The sequence below is a fragment of the Pipra filicauda genome, unplaced genomic scaffold, assembly GCF_003945595.2.
Source record: "Pipra filicauda isolate LSUMZ 115617 unplaced genomic scaffold, ASM394559v2 scaffold67_size6003252_pilon, whole genome shotgun sequence".
Taxonomy (NCBI): domain Eukaryota; kingdom Metazoa; phylum Chordata; class Aves; order Passeriformes; family Pipridae; genus Pipra; species Pipra filicauda.
The window spans coordinates 1,510,911-1,528,079 of record NW_024104842.1 but is presented as its reverse complement, the minus strand read 5'-3'; the positions used below and the strand labels follow the sequence as shown (position 1 = coordinate 1,528,079).

The 17,169-nt window shown below is 39.6% G+C and overlaps 2 protein-coding genes across 6 annotated transcripts in view; one reads left to right on the top strand and one right to left on the bottom strand.

Moving 5' to 3' along the window:
- SNX25 (sorting nexin 25) overlaps window positions 1–2,650 on the top strand; it is a 78,593-nt gene extending 75,943 nt beyond the window's left edge. Inside the window, exon 19 of the mRNA XM_027735446.2 lies at window positions 390–2,650. Coding sequence (XP_027591247.1) covers window positions 390–464 — 75 coding nt within the window. The 3' untranslated portion in view covers window positions 465–2,650. The remainder of the gene's footprint in view (window positions 1–389) is intronic.
- The window catches only part of LOC113995408 (LRP2 binding protein), a 31,875-nt gene extending 17,686 nt beyond the window's left edge, over window positions 1–14,189 (bottom strand). For 3 of the 5 annotated variants that reach the window (XM_039388728.1, XM_039388724.1, XM_039388726.1), the window contains exons 1-7: window positions 13,869–14,189; window positions 13,263–13,378; window positions 11,223–11,336; window positions 9,559–9,701; window positions 9,376–9,481; window positions 8,685–8,908; window positions 4,242–4,407 (exon numbers count right to left, since the gene is read on the bottom strand). In XM_039388728.1, coding sequence (XP_039244662.1) covers window positions 4,242–4,407; window positions 8,685–8,908; window positions 9,376–9,481; window positions 9,559–9,701; window positions 11,223–11,336; window positions 13,263–13,378; window positions 13,869–14,163 — 1,164 coding nt within the window. In that variant the 5' untranslated portion in view covers window positions 14,164–14,189. Of the gene's footprint in view, window positions 1–2,183; window positions 2,838–4,241; window positions 4,408–8,684; window positions 8,909–9,375; window positions 9,482–9,558; window positions 9,702–11,222; window positions 11,337–13,262; window positions 13,379–13,868 lie in introns of those variants that run through there. The other 2 variants (XM_039388725.1, XM_039388727.1) reach the window with 2 other exon arrangements.
- Window positions 14,190–17,169: the final 2,980 nt, after the last annotated feature.

Below are 17,169 nucleotides of genomic sequence, written 5' to 3'. Positions count from 1 at the left end.
TTTTGGGCACTAGACTGTCACACAGTGCAGCCTTAGCACTGGAGAGGATGCAGCCTGTTCAGGAGATGCATGAGATGCAGGCTCTGGTGCTTGCTTATCATGCTGCAGAGTCTTTGGCAGAACAGCGACAGTTTATACTGGGTGGGAAATCCCCATCTGAAAGCAGCTGCCCTTTGCACTTGCCTCCTTTCAGCCTTAAGACATTTCCCATGTTTTCTGTAGGGCACGTGGGCTCACTTCAGGATGAAAGGAAAGTAGTTGCATGAATGATGAATAGAATCAAATGTACATGCTTCTGTTATCTGTGATGCTCTAAACATGACAGAAGTGAAGCACAAATTCTCATTTGGTTGGCACCTGCATCATCTTAACTTGTTTCTCTTTTTCAGGTTTTGCTGGAACTGCTGCTAACTGAGCTGTGTCCTGAGCTGAGAGCTCATTTAGAGCAGCTTAACACCACTTAGGTTTGAATCTGCACAACTGGACCACTAGAGAAATGTCTATGTTCGATAATAGACATGAAACTTATTTTCCTCTTTTCCATAGAGGGCTGAGGACTATGATTATTTTTAGCATTTTTCTTTCCTCTTGAGTTTTTTTGTGAAGTAAACAGACTTGAAAAGATCTGATGCTGTAGTAGGGTAGACAAAACAATGCTGTATAGCTGCCAATTTTTATTTAAATTGTTCTATTTGACTACTCTTCTGTTTCAAATATAGATTGAAAAATAAATGTTCATATATGCTGAAAGAAACCAGAAAATATTTTAAACATTTATGAAAAGAAATTTTGCTTATAGTGGAAAACTAATGAATGTTGTACAGTTCTAATCTCCTCACTGAGGATCTGAGCATTCCTCTTTTTTTTCTTGTGTATTGAAAAAGCCTTGTTGTGCAATACTACATGTAAAGCTATTGTGAAAATTTTATCAATTTTGTTTTTACCAAAGATTTCCTGTAGTTTGAAGCATTTGTAAGCAATAAATATCACAACTGGATTGTAGTATTTGATAGTGAGGCTGTACTGACAACTAATGAATGAGTTTGACAGCACTAGTTTCATAAGAAATATCTACATTGCTTTGAAGTCTGTGTCAAAATTATGTATTGTAAACTGGTATGTCCTAACAGAATGCCTGTGTTAAATGTTAGTTCAGAGATCACTGCTTATGAATTGCTTCTATGAATGATCAAGCAGACATTTAATTAAACCATTCTAATAACTTCCCTGATATTACTCAGGGCTCTTTTATTCAAATACCCCACTTTCAAACAACCTTCAGATATTCCCTTATTTTATACCAGGAAAGGAAACTGTCTTCAGTGGTTTTTTGCTTTTGGTTATTTTTTTAATTTATGTAAAAATATGTAAATATGGTCTTAATGCACATCTAAATAATTAAACATCATCAGAAATCCCAAGGTGACACTCATTACTGTCTTTTCAATTCAGTACAGTTGTGCTCTTAGAAAAACTACTTGCAGTTAAAATTGGCTGTATTGTAAGGTACATGCCATCTGTATTCTATATTTAATCAACAATTTAGTAACATCCAGCTTTCTGTTCCAACAGATTCAGGAAAGTTTTCAGGTCATGGCACAGTTCTAAGAAGCAAGCCAAATTTGGCACTTAAAAAGTTTTATAAGTAAGTGGGTATTTAGAAATGTGCAAGCTTACCATAGCAATTAAGTTTTACTAGTGGTTAATCAAAGTATCTTTTGATAAAAGACTGAGCATGACATTGCTCAGACATACTCCTAGCCAAAAGGTTTTCAACAATTTCTAACACAAACAGAGGCAATGTAAATGCAATATGAAGGATTAAGGAAAACAGGCTTCATGCTGAGAATGTATATTGAATATTTCCTTACTCATGTTTGGAGGTTTTTTCCCATAGTTCTGTAAGTAGTATTTAATAGTTTTACAAGCTGGCATGGCTTGAACTGTAAAGCTTAGTGTCTTACAGGCCAGTTTCCAACTTCAAATCTCTGCAATCCAAGAGTAAAATGTGTAAAGACACTTAAGTAGATCTAGATGCATTAGAAAGCATGTGAAAGAAAGTATACATACTGCTAACAAAGATAAGGTTTAAAAATGGCCGTAGTCTGGGAATGGACTGTATGTGAAAACTAGACAAGTTTGGGTTGAAACTTTTCAGAATATTAAAAGAAACACTACCTATGCAGAAAGGAAAAAACTATTTTTATTTGGTTTTGGCTTGATTCATGTGCTATATAGCAGTATGACATAAAGAAAATATATCTGTTCCCAGATAAATGTCCTTAATAGAACTTTAAGTCTTTAATACTATTTTAAAAAGTCTGCCTTGGCTTCATCTCAGTTAAAGAAAGAGTGAGCTTTTTTCTTTATTTTAGATAAAATGAATCAGGAAATTGCTTTAAATAAGAATTTAGAGAAAGTTGAAAACAAGCAGTAAGTAAGGCACAGTCTGTAATTGCTGGAGATTAATGATGATTTACTGTAGGAAATACATTTATATACCAGTCATAGTTAAAGGAAGCGCTAAATTCTCCCAAGATTAGCTGCCACTTCAAGGTCAGAGGCAACAGCAGGATCCAGGTGGCATGCCTTTGAAAACAAAGAATACAAGTGTTCTGGTTTATAGCTACAATAAAATTTAAAATTAGCATACTTGACTATAGTGTTAATCTTGGGTTTATTTTTTTAAATTCTGTTGGCATGGCCTGTGCTGGCTTCAGTCAGAAATATAAATCTGCTTACAGACTGGATCAGTTTCATTCACTTCCATCCTCTCTTTCAGTACCCTTAGGAGGTGCCCATCTTCTGTTTCTCACCTCTTTCAAAACTGACTGAGTCTATGAAAGGTATGCCAAAACCACAGCAGGGAAGTTAATTAAAAAACAAAAAAAAAATTTTAAGTAGGTGTAATTGTACAGTTAACATGAGAATTTTCCAGGCAAAAAGAAACTGGACACCCCCACAACTCTTACTTGTCCTAAAGTTACTGTTTCAGGGAGCTTCCTTGTTTATATAATGTTCCTTTTCTGATTCAGAGATGCATGGCACCAGTCAATAGGAAGTATCTCTTTTTATACTGAGAAGGTAGTGACATTCATAGATCAGTATCAGATGTACAGCTAGTGAATAACGAGTAAAAGTGGTAATCTTCTTTCAGTAGTGGTGGTTTTGCTAGACTTAAGGAGACAATGGCTCCCACAAAGCCATGCAGCAATTTAATCCTGATGGACCTCTTCGATGCCTTAAGATGTAGCTAGGAATAATGCTACAGTCTTCATAACACCTCAGCTTAGATTCCTTTCCTTATCCTATCCTCTATAACACTTTTCACAGCAGAAGAACAAAAATGTTTAAAATGCCTGTATTCAGAAGATCACCTGCCTTGCTAAGACCCTCATACCAGTGGCTTCCCCGAGTCAGGAGCCACAAAAATTATTTGATAATTTATCATTTACATAACTCTCCATTTGTTTAGATTGCATCAAGCTGGAAATCAAAGTATTCTACTTGCAGAAACAAATGGTCACTACATGCACAGAAATCATAGTCTCTCTAAAGCACAGATGTAAACTTTCTATGCTCCCTTCAGTTGATATAATCACCTAGCCTTGATGTACCTTTAGGCATCACAGATATTACTTAGCAGATTCATCTTCTAGAGGCAATTACTGATATTTTTCCTGAAGCAATAAATCTTACTCCAAGATTAAACGTTGAAAAAAATGTGACTGGTTTTTTTCCCTGGGTATAGGGAACAGGGAAAGCAGTAGATCCTCAGTTAGTGCTAAAAATGTAATTATAAAAATAAGCATGAGAACCAGTTATGGCCAATTTAATGAAGGTTATAATTGTTAGAGAATCTAAAGTAGAGGAAAAGTAATGATGTTTCAGTTTTAGAGAATGACAGAAAGCAAATTGATTTGGGATAGAATTATTCAAATTGTTATAGCTAATTTATCTTTCAAGTTACCAAGCTCTTTGCTGTGGTGACTACCATGGATTTTTTTTGTTGGTTTTGTAGAATGCTTTGTTTGCTTAAGCAAGTGGCCAGATAGCATCCTTTCAAGACAATTTTTAGCAGTTTTCAATACACTTTATCACTATACCTTTTCTTGCACAGATTTTTTTTAATACAAATAATGCTGGAGTTTTTAACAGAACAGCAAGTTGAAAGACTCAAATCCAAGGTATTGCTCAGTTTCATGAGATATAAATTAGTCTTTAAGACTTTCTCAACTTACCTTAGAATAGTATTTTTTAGCAGCATCTTGATCTTGCTTTATGCCTCGGCCAAGCTGGAGGCATCTAGCCAAGTAGAAAGCAGCCATAGCAACCCCCTTGGCTACATATGTTGGATGGCAATCAGCTTTCTTGGCTAGCATATTGATGTCATTGTTTTCTGTGGTCCTATTGTGGAATTTAGAGCATTAGGTTAGATAACGCTAGTTCAAGCTATAATTAAAGTTGACCATATATAACCTTGACAATGCTTCCTTTCCATTTCTGGTATTATCCAAAGTAAGCTGCAATTTACATGTATTCAGCCTCTTATGAGGATTTTTCTATTCGGTATTTGATTTAAAGTTAGTCTTATTTGAATATGGTGATATTAAACAGCAAACAAATATATAACTTTTGAAGTCACATTCATTATAGTCATACTGGTTATAAAAGGCAACGTATTTTACACTAATTGTTCCTATTAAATTATTTCATGGAAATTATATGTGGAAGAAAGGCAGTTGTAATTCAGCAACCTCATCTGGTAGAAGATGTCCCTGCCCACAGCAAGGGGGCTGCCACCAGATGATCTATAAAGGGTCAACCCAAATCATTCCATGATTTGACGATTCTAAAATTCCAAGTCCTTACTAGGATATTGTTCCCAATTAGCCCTCTTCAAGCCAGTGCCTGCTAAATCACTTGAATGTGTTGAGAGCAACATTCTCCCACCTAATTTGGTCCTATTAACAAATACAGTAACACATCTGTTCTTAGTAGCCAGAACATTCAAATATGACAACAGTAACCAATTATCTCATCTTTCCTGATGCATAGCATTTTTGCTTCCTTTCCAAAAGATACACCACAGGATGCTGATGCAGATAACAATATCACTCAAGTTAGGCAAAGACACTTTCATCACAGCTGACTTCAAGAACATACCGCAGAAATGGGTAAGTAGAACCATATGGGATAACTAAATTATTTGAAGTGAAGTATCAGTAGCTAATCCAGACTTCAAATATTAGGCAAGGTTATACTGTACATAATAACATAATGTTTGTATGCTTGTACATAATGTAACAAACTGTAGTTGGTGTGAACATAGAAGGACAAATTTTAGCAGAAAAGGTATTGGTACTTGATACTACTGGTTGAACTGCTGAGATTTTTGCCTCAAGGCCAACTGCAATTCTAATGGTGGCAGTATCTTTTGGTTCAGAAATTGTCACTTCTGACTGTACTGTGGGATTTCATTGCTATTTTGTGCAATCACAATTGCAGCTGATGAAATGCACAGTTTACTTGTCTGAATAATCTACCGTGCAGCATTGACTGGAGGGGATTCATTCCAAGCAAGACAGGCTAGACTAGACTGAATAGCTATCAGTCTACTTACAGTGCAAAAGAAAGAAAAGCAGCAATTCAGAGAGAAACAATCCCTTCCAGCAAAGAGTATAGCAAACAGCATTCATAGCTGAACTTATGAATTACCAGAGCTGTATATGTGGTGGCATATACAGGGTGCAGCTTCTTTAAGATGGTAAGTTGTTATTTGTTTATTGCCAGGCAGCAGCAGTTTCATAAACATACCCCAAGAGGCGTGAATGCTATTGTGTGCAGCTTGTGCAAGTAGTCTGTCTATCTGCAGCTTATTTCCAGCAAATCAATAATCTGATTGACAGATTGAATTTATACACTGAGTTCTGGAGGTTTGTCACAGAAATCTACAGCTGTTTATCAGCTGTAGAACTGGCACCAACATTGCTCTTGTTCTCCCTGACTAGTTCAAGATACAGAAACATGATGCAGACTATTTTAAATACTGCAGCCTATCACAAAAGCCGCTATTTCTTCAATACACAAGCCACTGCGGAGTGTGTAGGTAAAGCAGTGAGTCCCACAGTGACTGCCTGTGAAAAGGCCAGTCAGTGCTGCCTAACTGGGGCTCAGACCAGTACCTTCAGGCAAGAAGATAATCACTAGAAACCATTTGCCTGCAGATGCCTGTTTGTGGTACAGGCTTAAAAGCGCCTGTACAGTATGCATCCTCATAAGCAGCAACTGATGAAGAGCTCAAGGGTGATAACTTGACACTGTGTGCAGCAGCTGCTTGTAAGTCCCAGGCAGTGCTGCTGAGAGTGCTTACTGCAGGATCCCACCAGTATCAATGCTTGCATTTCCTGAACGAGACCAAAGCACACTGAGCCACAGAGCAAGGAAATGGTGGATGGGAGGCAGTGGATAGAAATTATATTGAGATGGGGTAGGTGGAGAGTGGAAGAATACTTGTGTTCTTTGTATTAGAAATGCTGAGACAGATAAGTGGTTTTGGAATCATGCTCCTGTGGCGGACACCACAGAGAATGAGACACCTTGGACCCTGGTGATCCACAAAAGCAGGACTTTACCACCCTACAGCATTGCAACCAAAGTCAGATCTGAAGCTTTAACTGCTCTAGATACCCGAAAGCAAAGTCTGCAAGGAGAAACTCTACCAGGAGTTCACAGTGGATACCACAAAAATCAATGTGGAGTGCTTGGGTGACTCTCTGTGAAGGGGCACTGAGGCTCCCCTCTGCCAGCCTGAGGGGGACTCACGAGGGGTGTGCGGCTGTCCAGGAGCTGAGGTCCAAGATGTTGCTGGGAGGGTGCCACAGCTTTCAAGAGGGTGCCACAGACCCTTTGCTACTCTCTCATGTGGGCGCAAGTGACACCACAGAATCAAGGAAAACTACAAAGGCCTGGAGGTATACACAAACAGTATTTGTGCCAGGTTACCTTTTCTTCCATTTTACCAGTTAGGTGGAAGGATGCGGCCAAAACCAGACATACAATACAAATAAACTTCTGGCTTTCTGGCTGGTCCTGTCATGACTCTTTTGGATTTTATGACAACAGGGCATTCTTTGACTACAGCCCGTTAGGGAGGGATGGGATCTGCTTGGCTAAAGAAGCAAGGGAATCTTTAGCTAACCTGGTGAGGCAAGCTTTATAGAGAAGGACTTGGGGGTACTTTGGACTCAAAGTGGTAGCACTTGTGCCATTGCAACCAAATGGGGAATAAATCAAGCCAACCAGAGCAGCAACAAATATTCTTTAGTTGACTCCTAAGATGTGAACCAGAAGACCAACTACCTGAAGTGTATGTATACAGTGCACACAGCCTGGGGAACAAACAGGAGGAACTGGAGCTCTGCACCCAGTCAGAAAGCTATGCAATCAGGAATAACTGAAACGTAGTGGAACAACTCACTGGCAGGAGCATCACGAAGGATGGCTCTAAGCTGCTTTGTAAAGACAGGAAGGGAAGAAGAGGAGGAGGAGGAATCATGCTCTGTGTTAAGGAGAACTTGAATGTATAGAAGTCAACTATGACAATTTTAGAAGCCTTATCAAATGTTTCTGGGTCAAGATCAGAGGGGTCATTTCCAAGAGGCATCTTGCATCAGGCATCTGCTACCAACCTCCAAACCAAGACAATGAGACCAACAAGGCAATATTTGGGTCACTTAATAAGTTTTGGGTAACAGAACCTGGTTCTTATGGGTGACTTTAACTACCCAGACATTAGATGGAAGAATACAGCAACTCACAAAACATCCATCCAGCTCCTGGCATGGAGCAGTAGAGGACTGCTTCCTTGTACAAATGTCAGATGCACCAGCTAGGAATGAGGCATTGCTGGATTTGTTCCTCACAAACCAAGAAAATCTGCTTTGTAATATCTCAGTGATAGCTTTGGATGCAGTGATGACAATACTGTGGATCTGGGATCCTGCTGAGCTCACTGAGAGTTAGTACTAAGACAAGGTTTTCAAGAATGCTCTCCTGGAAGAACAAAAATCATTCATTCCCTTTAAGGTAAGGAAAGTATGTGGGACAAGAGACCCCCTTGGCTTAACTATGAGCTTCTGAGCCTGCTCAAAACCAAGAGAGAGCATAACAGAAATGGAAAAGCAGGTAAAGGGAAGTGGTAAGATTCCCCAGCATTGGACACTTTTAAGATTCAGCTGAACAGGGCACTGGGCCATCTTGTCTAGACTGTGCTTTTGCCAAGAAATGTTGGACCAGGTGATCTGTGAGGTCCCTTCCAACCTGAGGATTCTATGATTGTAGGCGTTTAAAGGGAATGGTGAAGGCAGGAACCTAGAGGAGATCGTGGACTGAAGAGACGAGAAAGGCAGGCTTGCGTGTGGACATCTACTTTGGATTCTAGTTCAAGGCTGTTTTGCTTTACAGGATCAGAAAGAAAAATTTAACCATACTGAGTAATTGAGAACCTTATAGTATTCATTTTGTGATTGGCTATTCCATCTTTAAAGGTGAGGTTTTGCAATTCATTATCTCAAAGATCTCTTGAGTTTGAAAGACAAGAGCATTAATTTATTAATAATTTTAATCTGGATTATGTGGTCTTGCATGAACCATAATGAAAAATAAAACAAAATTAACTTCACCTTTTGGCTAGGTCAGCAGCTTTTGAGTAAAATTTTTTAGTGTAATAATATTCTACAAGATGGCCTTGAGCATAGATGTTTCCACGTTCTGCTGCTTCTCTCAAGCACTTCAAAGCAGCTTTAGTGTTTTGACGTATACCTTGTCCATAGAGATACATAATGCCAAGTGCTCCCTGTGATTCCAGATTTCCATTGTCACATGCTTCTGAATGCCAGAAAAAGGCCTAAATGAGACACAAAGTTGCAGTATATATTTACTTTAGCTGCTTTCCTTGTATACTGTTTCCATAAAATCTTTTATACCAAACTGTAAGAAGTGCTTATACATAAAAGAAGGCAGAATCCTTGTAAGGCTTTCAAACCTGCTCCATTTACTGTCAGAGCTGTCAATCAGTGACACCTGCTTGATTTCTGAAGGTTACCAAAGGTTGCAAAACTTTAATCCATTCTATCATTCTTCCTGATACTCTCACTAAAAAAAAATATAAATAAATCTTGGCTAGAAGCATCAAGTGAGTCAAAATGAGGGATTCTGGCCATCTGTTCATACAGGCTTAAATGGATAATGCTAAATGTTGCTTAACTACTTAAAATACATCTTTCAGAATCAAATATATCACTGTAATATTTCCATAAAATTAAAAATTAATTTGGACTCATTTTCATTTCAAAAGGTACAAGTGGACTTTACCTCCTTCAGATCTTTTAGAACTGGCATAGAATAAAGCATTCCTAAAGTACTCTGGGCCTTTACACTTGCTTTTGGATTTCCATTGTCTGCAGCAATAAGCCACAACCTAAGAAAATGGGGACAACAAAGTTTAAGTAACACAGAAGCTTATAATTTGTCAGGAAAATCACTGACTGCCCTTACCTTTCAGCCTCTTCGGTTGAATGCTTAACACCACATCCTTCGTAATACGCCCTGCCAAGATTGTATGCAGCTGCAACCTTCAGGTGTCTTGCTTTTGGAGAATCAGAGTTGAGTATTTTATTCATGTATTCCACTGCCCTTTCCTAAAATTGAGCCATTGAAGTTATTATGTTCAGACTGTGAAGAGGATGAAATAAAGAATCTGAGAACACACTAACTTCTGCAAGAAAGGTAATTTTTCCACTCTGAAGAAAGGCTGAGGCATACTGGTAGGAAAATAGTTCATACCAAAGCAGAACTGATCTTTAGTTAATAGCCCCTAGATCTTTGACCCCAACATATTTTTAATGTGAAACATTTCCTCATAAATGTTCAGCTGGTATTATATTACTCTTCTTCACTGATAAAATTTTTCTAAAAAATATTATTTTGCTTACATAATTGCATGTTGCATCCTAAACTTGCAACACTTCCAATTTCAGAATTCTTTGAACTTTTTCATATTGCATAATGTATGTGAAATCAAAAAACAGTCTTAACAGAAGGTAAAGTGATACGTAGTACACTTTCAAGTCCCTTCATTTAAAATACCTTAGATTCATAAAGGACAAAACCTGATAACGTTAAATAAACAAATGGAGAACATTGCATATGAGCAACTGCACCTCAAAAGTATTTTCTAATCAAGATTTACACTGCTAAGATTTAGCATGGACACCCTGTTTAAATACACTAGAAACAGTGCTTTATAAAAGGTTTCTCAGTTATTCAACTTCCATATTGTAATACACAAAAAAGGAAGAAACTCTGCTAAAATGTTTATTTGCAAGTAAATACATGTGGTAATCATGCAGGCATACAGAACAAATGAACCACCTCTAAACCCCAGCAGAATATTTTCCATTCTGCTGACAATCCTGTAAGCACCAGGCTAGAGTCCCATTTGTTAATATACTGTTTGGTTAATTTTTTTTTTTTGGCCTCCTGTCTTGTAATTTACCCTTTCTTTCATCCTGCTTGTATTCTTTCCTCATGCCACTCTTTAAGATCATCTTTACTGATAAATTAACTCTTGATGGCAAATCATTCCTTTGTCTTCCTGTTTTGTAATATAATTATTAAGTTTGAATTCCTCAACTTCTTGCAAATGTAGTTTTTCATTTGTCTAATTTAAAAATATTACTGTCAACCACTGACAGAAGCACAATCATCTTTAGCATCTGTGCTAAAAGAATAGAAAGTACTTTAAAAAAGTCTTTGTGGAACAGATGTTTTATGTTTTGAAATATAATTGTTTGATTTCCATTTTTGCGCACTTTATTTTCATTTATATGAACTGCTTATTAAAAAGTAACAAATTAATAGCAATACTTAAATGTAGCTTCCACACAATATACAATCAAGCCCTTAGAAGTTACATTTTAAAATACAAATTACCACATTTTTCAGATACATCTATTTTATTATAGCCATTTTTGAGAACTTCCTCAACCCAGAACCCCCTCTCTTTAATGATGCTCTGTAAACATCTATACTTTATGAAACTAATTCTAAATCAAAAAGCTGTTTATTTTAAACTAAACAATCATGCTTACAAAGAAGCTCTTAGTAATTATCAGCTAATAGTAGAAGAAAAGTAAAAAGTGTGCAGCTAGATTACTCACAGGGTCTTTTTCAGTGCCTAGTCCATCATAATACATTACACCAAGCTGAAACATGGCTTGAAAATCTGTATCCTCAATTTTTTTAAATTGCGTTAATGCTTCTTCATACAACCCCTGGGAAAGACAAATCAAACAACGAACTACACAGAATGAAGACTAATACAGCAGCTTAACTCTCCAATATATACAGCCTTACAATTTTTCAATCTATAGCATTTCTCTCATGAACAAAAACCAAAAAATTTGAACCATAGAACTGGCAGAAAACAGAAACAGAGTAAGTCAACAGCCACAAGAAAGTTGGATAACCAAAAGACATTCTGAAAAACTTTCCTGCCCTCTTCCAAAACACCATCTTTTTAGTTTAAGGAGATAAAATCTAATTCAGAGTCCCTGCCCTATCTATCTGACATCCTTTAACTTAGGTCTGCTTTTACATCTCAACTAAGGGTTGGTTTCACAAAGACTAGTAAACTCAGATGTCTGAGACTTTTACGGACCCATCTGTCTGCCCCACATTTCTTACGAAGGCATCAACTGCAGCAGCAGAGATACTTTCATTTCTAAGCAAGAATCTTAGGGAGTATTTGCTTCTGCATTAAGAAGAAACTATATTTAAAAATACTGTTAAACAACTGCAGTGTAACAGTTAACTGAGCCTCGTGTCCTTACTAAAATATTTTTATGCATGCATACTAAGTAAAAACAATATTGAAATTAAAATGTTCTTCTCTATATTTTTCCTTCAAATTTTCTGTATGTTTTGATAAAACAGTGTCAGACTGCAAAAGCTTAAAACCAAACAATAGTTCAACAGTAAGTCAAATGTCATCACAATGATAAATCGTCCCTTGTTAATACTGTCCAAGCTGTTGTGTAAACCACTAATTGTCTTGGGACCTACCCATTATGACTGTGTGGGCTTTGTTTTTTTTAAGAACTCAGGAGGAAAAAAAAAACAGTTCTTTTTCACAACTAGCTGTTGTGAATATCAGAAAAAGAAGTACTGGAGGTACACTTATTCTTACATTTCCTGAGAATTTAGTGCTATAAGAAGGAGACATATGGCTCTGATTAGGCAGTGTTTTTTTTCTAACATATAAAAGTGCAGTACTATGAGCACGTGCATTTTCAGGCACTACAGACATATATTAAAAAAAATGTGAACATTAAAACTGGCTCAAAGAATAAATTTAAGGATGTATATATATATCATGGACATCCAAGCCAGCTTGTCAAGAAACAGACAGGTCTTATGCTCCATGGAGTTAGTCTTGATCATGCCAAAATCTAGTAATTCATTAATGAAAACATGAAGGACAGGGCCCAGAAAGCAGAAACCCTGAGTGAGTTAATTCTCTTCTTGCTGCAAACCCTGAGACTGATTTACACTGTGCCACTGCTACAGTGTAAACAGTACTGAATCCATGCACGTCACACTGGAAAATACCTGAATCAGTACTTGTACTCCATTCTTTTCCATGTTCCTGAACTAAGTTCTAATTTTCACAAGAAGCTGAGGTTTAAGTTCACCTGCCAGCCAGTCTTACACTGTTCCCTGAGCACCTGCTTTCAAAGATATGGACGACCAATTTTAGCTGAAGTGGGCAGGGACAGGAATCTCAAAGATAACATGTTTCAACAAGTTTCATCAAAACTGGTGGCTAGGTGGGGAACAAAGATCAAAAGCTGTGTCTAGGTCAGGGATCAGTACCCCTGGTAACTGAAAACACAGTGCATTGTGCTTGGCCAGTCAGCTGGCCAAAAAAAACAACTTGGCTTGAAAGTTAACTGTAAGGATAGGCTGCTTCTTTTTCATCTGGTCCTAAGGAGACCTGAGAGGGAACTGGAAAACATCACTGGATGCTTGGGGAAAGTGCAAAAAAAACTTAGGGGGAACACCTGGTGGGATTTTAATGGGATACAAACAGGCATAGGAACCTCTTGTAGGTTTTTTTTTTAAGATGTCTCTTTTCCCACTGAAATGGTATTGAAAATTGTCAACTTTGTAATATTTACTTAAGAGAAGGAAAGCACAACCTGTTCATAGTACCGTTGTCCATCCAGAAAAGGTGCTGGAGGATCTCCATCTGATGCCCTCCACGCCAGCAACTCCTTCAGTTTTGCAAACAGTGCAGCGTAGATGCGGTCATCTCCTTAAAAATAGACGTGCATTTGGTTTTGTCCCCAAAGAGATGGGACAGCATCAGTGAGCACACCTAAGGTCTGAAGTGGCCGGGTCCCCTTTTTAATACATTCTTTAAAAGACTAAGATTAGAAGAGAGAGAGGGATGTGTTATAAAAAACAAAAGTTCACTAAAAGCCTGAAGGAAGCATTCAGTGAATACAGCCTGTTCACAAACTTGTGAGCTTGAAGTTTGTCCTGGAAGAGCTTAAAAGCGAACCTGAACAGGTGGAAGCGGCGAAGGTGAAGCAGTACTTGGCATGCCGGGGGCGGGCTGGGAGCAGTACCTGGTACCCCGGGGCGGGCTGGGAGCGGTACCTGGTGTGCCGGGGGCGGGCTGGGAGCAGTGGGAGCAGTACCTGGTACCCCGGGGCGGGCTGGGAGCGGTACCTGGTGTGCCGGGGGCGGGCTGGGAGCAGTGGGAGCATACCTGGTACCCCGGGGCGGGCTGGGAGCGGTACCTGGCGTGCCGGGGGCGGGCTGGGCGCTGCAGTCCGGCGGCAGCCGCTCGCTGTGCAGCGCCATCCAGCAGCGGCGGTCGAAGCCTCCCGGGAGCCCCGCGCCCGAAGGGGGCTGGGGCCGAGCCCGCCGGGCGGGGGGAGCCCGGTCCCGCCGGGCCGGGGCACGGTGTCTCAGGGGCGCCGCCGCAGCCCTCGCTGGGTCCGAGCTCCCCGCGCCGCCGGAGCGTCCCCCGCTGCGGACCCGGGGCCCCCCGCGGCCCAGCCCGGCCTGTGGCGGCACCTGGCACCGCTCCATGGCTGGGGCTGGGGTCCCACGGCCTTTGAGGCAGAAAGAGGAAAGCAGGGACTGTAACGATGGCACTTTCCGTTTGGTCTTTGCTCCACCTCCGGCCGTTGTCCAATGCCAAACTGTGGGAGTAAGTGACAGGACACGCTGCGGTTTGGGCACACACCGGACCTTTCCTTCTTCCTGCCCATCCTGTCCGAAATTAAACGCAGAAGCCCAAACTGCTCTGCAGAATGGGGCTATAGGCAAAAGGAGCAGAAACTCTGAATTTAATTTCGTGAAAAAGGCACCAGGACATGAAACTTCAGTCTAGCAAATGGGACTTCAGCACTTCCAGGGATCAGAAACTGTTTGTTGTAATGTACTTTGTTTTCCCTATATAGATACTACCAAACGTAAAAGGATAATTGCGGGAAAATGCTGTTTGACGCTATTTCTCCTGAAATGTAAGGCGTTGCTTTCACTTCTGTTGATCGCTTCTGGCTGTCTCTCTTAAAGAAAGGGAAATAATACCAAAATGTAGCAAGAGTGCTTTCAAAATAATCTTTAGCTGCTTTCCCATCTTTTTTTTTTTTCCCTTTTTTTCCAGATAATTATCATCCTTCCATTTTTGGCAGTGTAATCTGTTTCTATAGCAACAGGGACAGAGGCAACAAGTGATGCTTCCAGATTTGTGTGGTTAAACCTGTAGGCTCTACATCACGTTTTCCAACAGTCCCAACTGGCTTTAAGTACCAAAAAACGCCTAAAATTCATCCTGATTAATTTTATGTATTTGATACAGCCTAAGAGACCTACAGGAAAATGAACTTTTTCTTTTAAAGCACCAACAAATTACTTGATTTAACAGGCAGAGTGAAGAACAGTTTGTGAAAGCAACACTGCCCTTCAGCAAAAATAATTAACATTGGGCTGTGCAGCTGCTTGTAATGCTGAAGGGTTTGAGATTCACCAGTACACCTTGGTTTATGCAATGCTTACATACATTTATTAGAACCATTTTTTCCAATTTCATTTACTTGATAACTGAGCCAGATGTGTGGTTTGAGATACAAAGTGCAGAGGAATTTTTAGCAAGTTTTTTTCCAGAGCAACTGTAGCCAGGAAACCTTGTTCTTAAGTGGCACTTGGATTGGGCTATACAAAATAGATGAGAATTGTTGCTTCTGTGTTTATAACCAATACACATACCAGTTATTCAGAGGCAGAAGAGTTCTGTAGGCACTAATGCAGTGTGCAAAATGTGACCCGAAGCTCAAGAACTAATTAATAGCAGCAATTTGAAGAGAGTTGTGCCTGACTGGATAAAAAAGTTTGTATAGGTGGTTAGGCTGGAAAGATATGATTCCTTGGGTACAGCTTGAAACCTCTAAATTGTTGAGGTAATGTAGGGGAGGAAAGATCTTTAAAAAAAAAAAGTCCAAACTTCTTGGGCAATCCAAGACTATTTAGTCTTAAACTAATTCTGGATATGTGTGTTTTCAGAAGAGTCTTTGTAATTGCATAAAAAATTACTGTGGATTTTGGGCATCTGTGCAGAGGCATATTATTCCCTAACAATGCATAGTTAGAAGTGTAGGGATTTTCTTTGTTTGTTCACTAATTTTCTTGGCTAGCTGTTCAGGGGAAAAAAAACCCCCACAACATTTTGTAATTACACAGGTGTATTTCTTTCCATATGAAAGGAGAGGTAAAATCTGTCACTTACTGAAATAATTCTGCTGAATTGATACATCGCCTATCTACCTGAATTCTGCACCTTTAAAAGTGATGCTGTATACACTCATGTTCCACTACTTAAGTAATTTATATTTTCTTTTCCAAAAGCGAAACAAGAGGTAATTGTCATCATGTTTCTGCATTCATTTCAGAACTATATGTACCCTAAAGGGTAGAAGCCTGTTAGGCTTCTTTTCCTCTAATTCTGTTTATCGAAACCATGCAATTAATAATATCTTTTTTAATACATTACTTTTTTTTTTTTAAGTAATGTTAACTTCCATTAAGAAACACGTAGGCATCTGACAGATAAGAAAATACTGTAGTGCTAAGGAAACAGAATCATGTACATTTGGACACTGGGTTAGTATGCTCTGGTCTTCAGTCTTTTAATTGTGAAGCATGATTAGTACTAATTGAATCTTCTGTCAAATTGGATTTTACAGCATGGAAAGGAAAGGCAGTTGCTTTCAAACATAATCTTTGCAAAGGCTGTCCATGCAAAATGAAGTTATGCAACTGTTTTTGGAAACTCAAAGCAGTCACTGATGGCGACTGTGGTTTCTCTGTGCAGAGGCATTAAGCCCTTCCACCCTTGCTTTTCCTGGCTGCCATGGGCACCGAGCTGTGAGGGGAAGGCAGGTTGCACCATGAAATGCCACTGCACCATGGTCAAAACAGATTCCAAGTACTTCTTTTTGATGGAAACAGCCTTTGAGTATGGCTGTGTCAGGTTCTGGTTTCCAGCACAGACAAGTCTATGGGTGGAAAGCCTGTTTGCGACCTTGGCTCACGTGGTCTGACCCTGTCTAGGACATTTTGAACTCAAGTCCGTGACAATCAAATCTGTGCTTCTTGCAAGTGTGTTTTGAGCAGAGATGTAGCAGGTAGCTGTGTCCACCTCCACCATCACCAGTTCTAGTCCTGCTGAGACTGGTGATGAACTTGCTGTGTGTACGCTGAAAGGGAGCCTGGGGTTTCATAGAGCGTGGCAGGTCTGGTCAGTCTCCCTGGCCTAGTGGCAGAGCTTGCATAGGGGATTTCTTTATACTGACTTGAACTTTTTTCGGGGGAAATTCTAAATTAATCCTCTATTGCTTTCTTTCCTAGATCCAAGTCTGCCTTGGTTTTGCCTTCCCAATCCAGCAGTACCCCAAGGTACGATGGCAGAACCTCACAGGAGGCTGTGCTTAGCTACAGCAAAACCAAGCAAACCAGTATGACGCGTACACGGTTCGGTGGGCTCCCGGCTGCCAGCGGCAGGAGGGGTTTCCGGAGACCCCCGCTCCTGGCTGG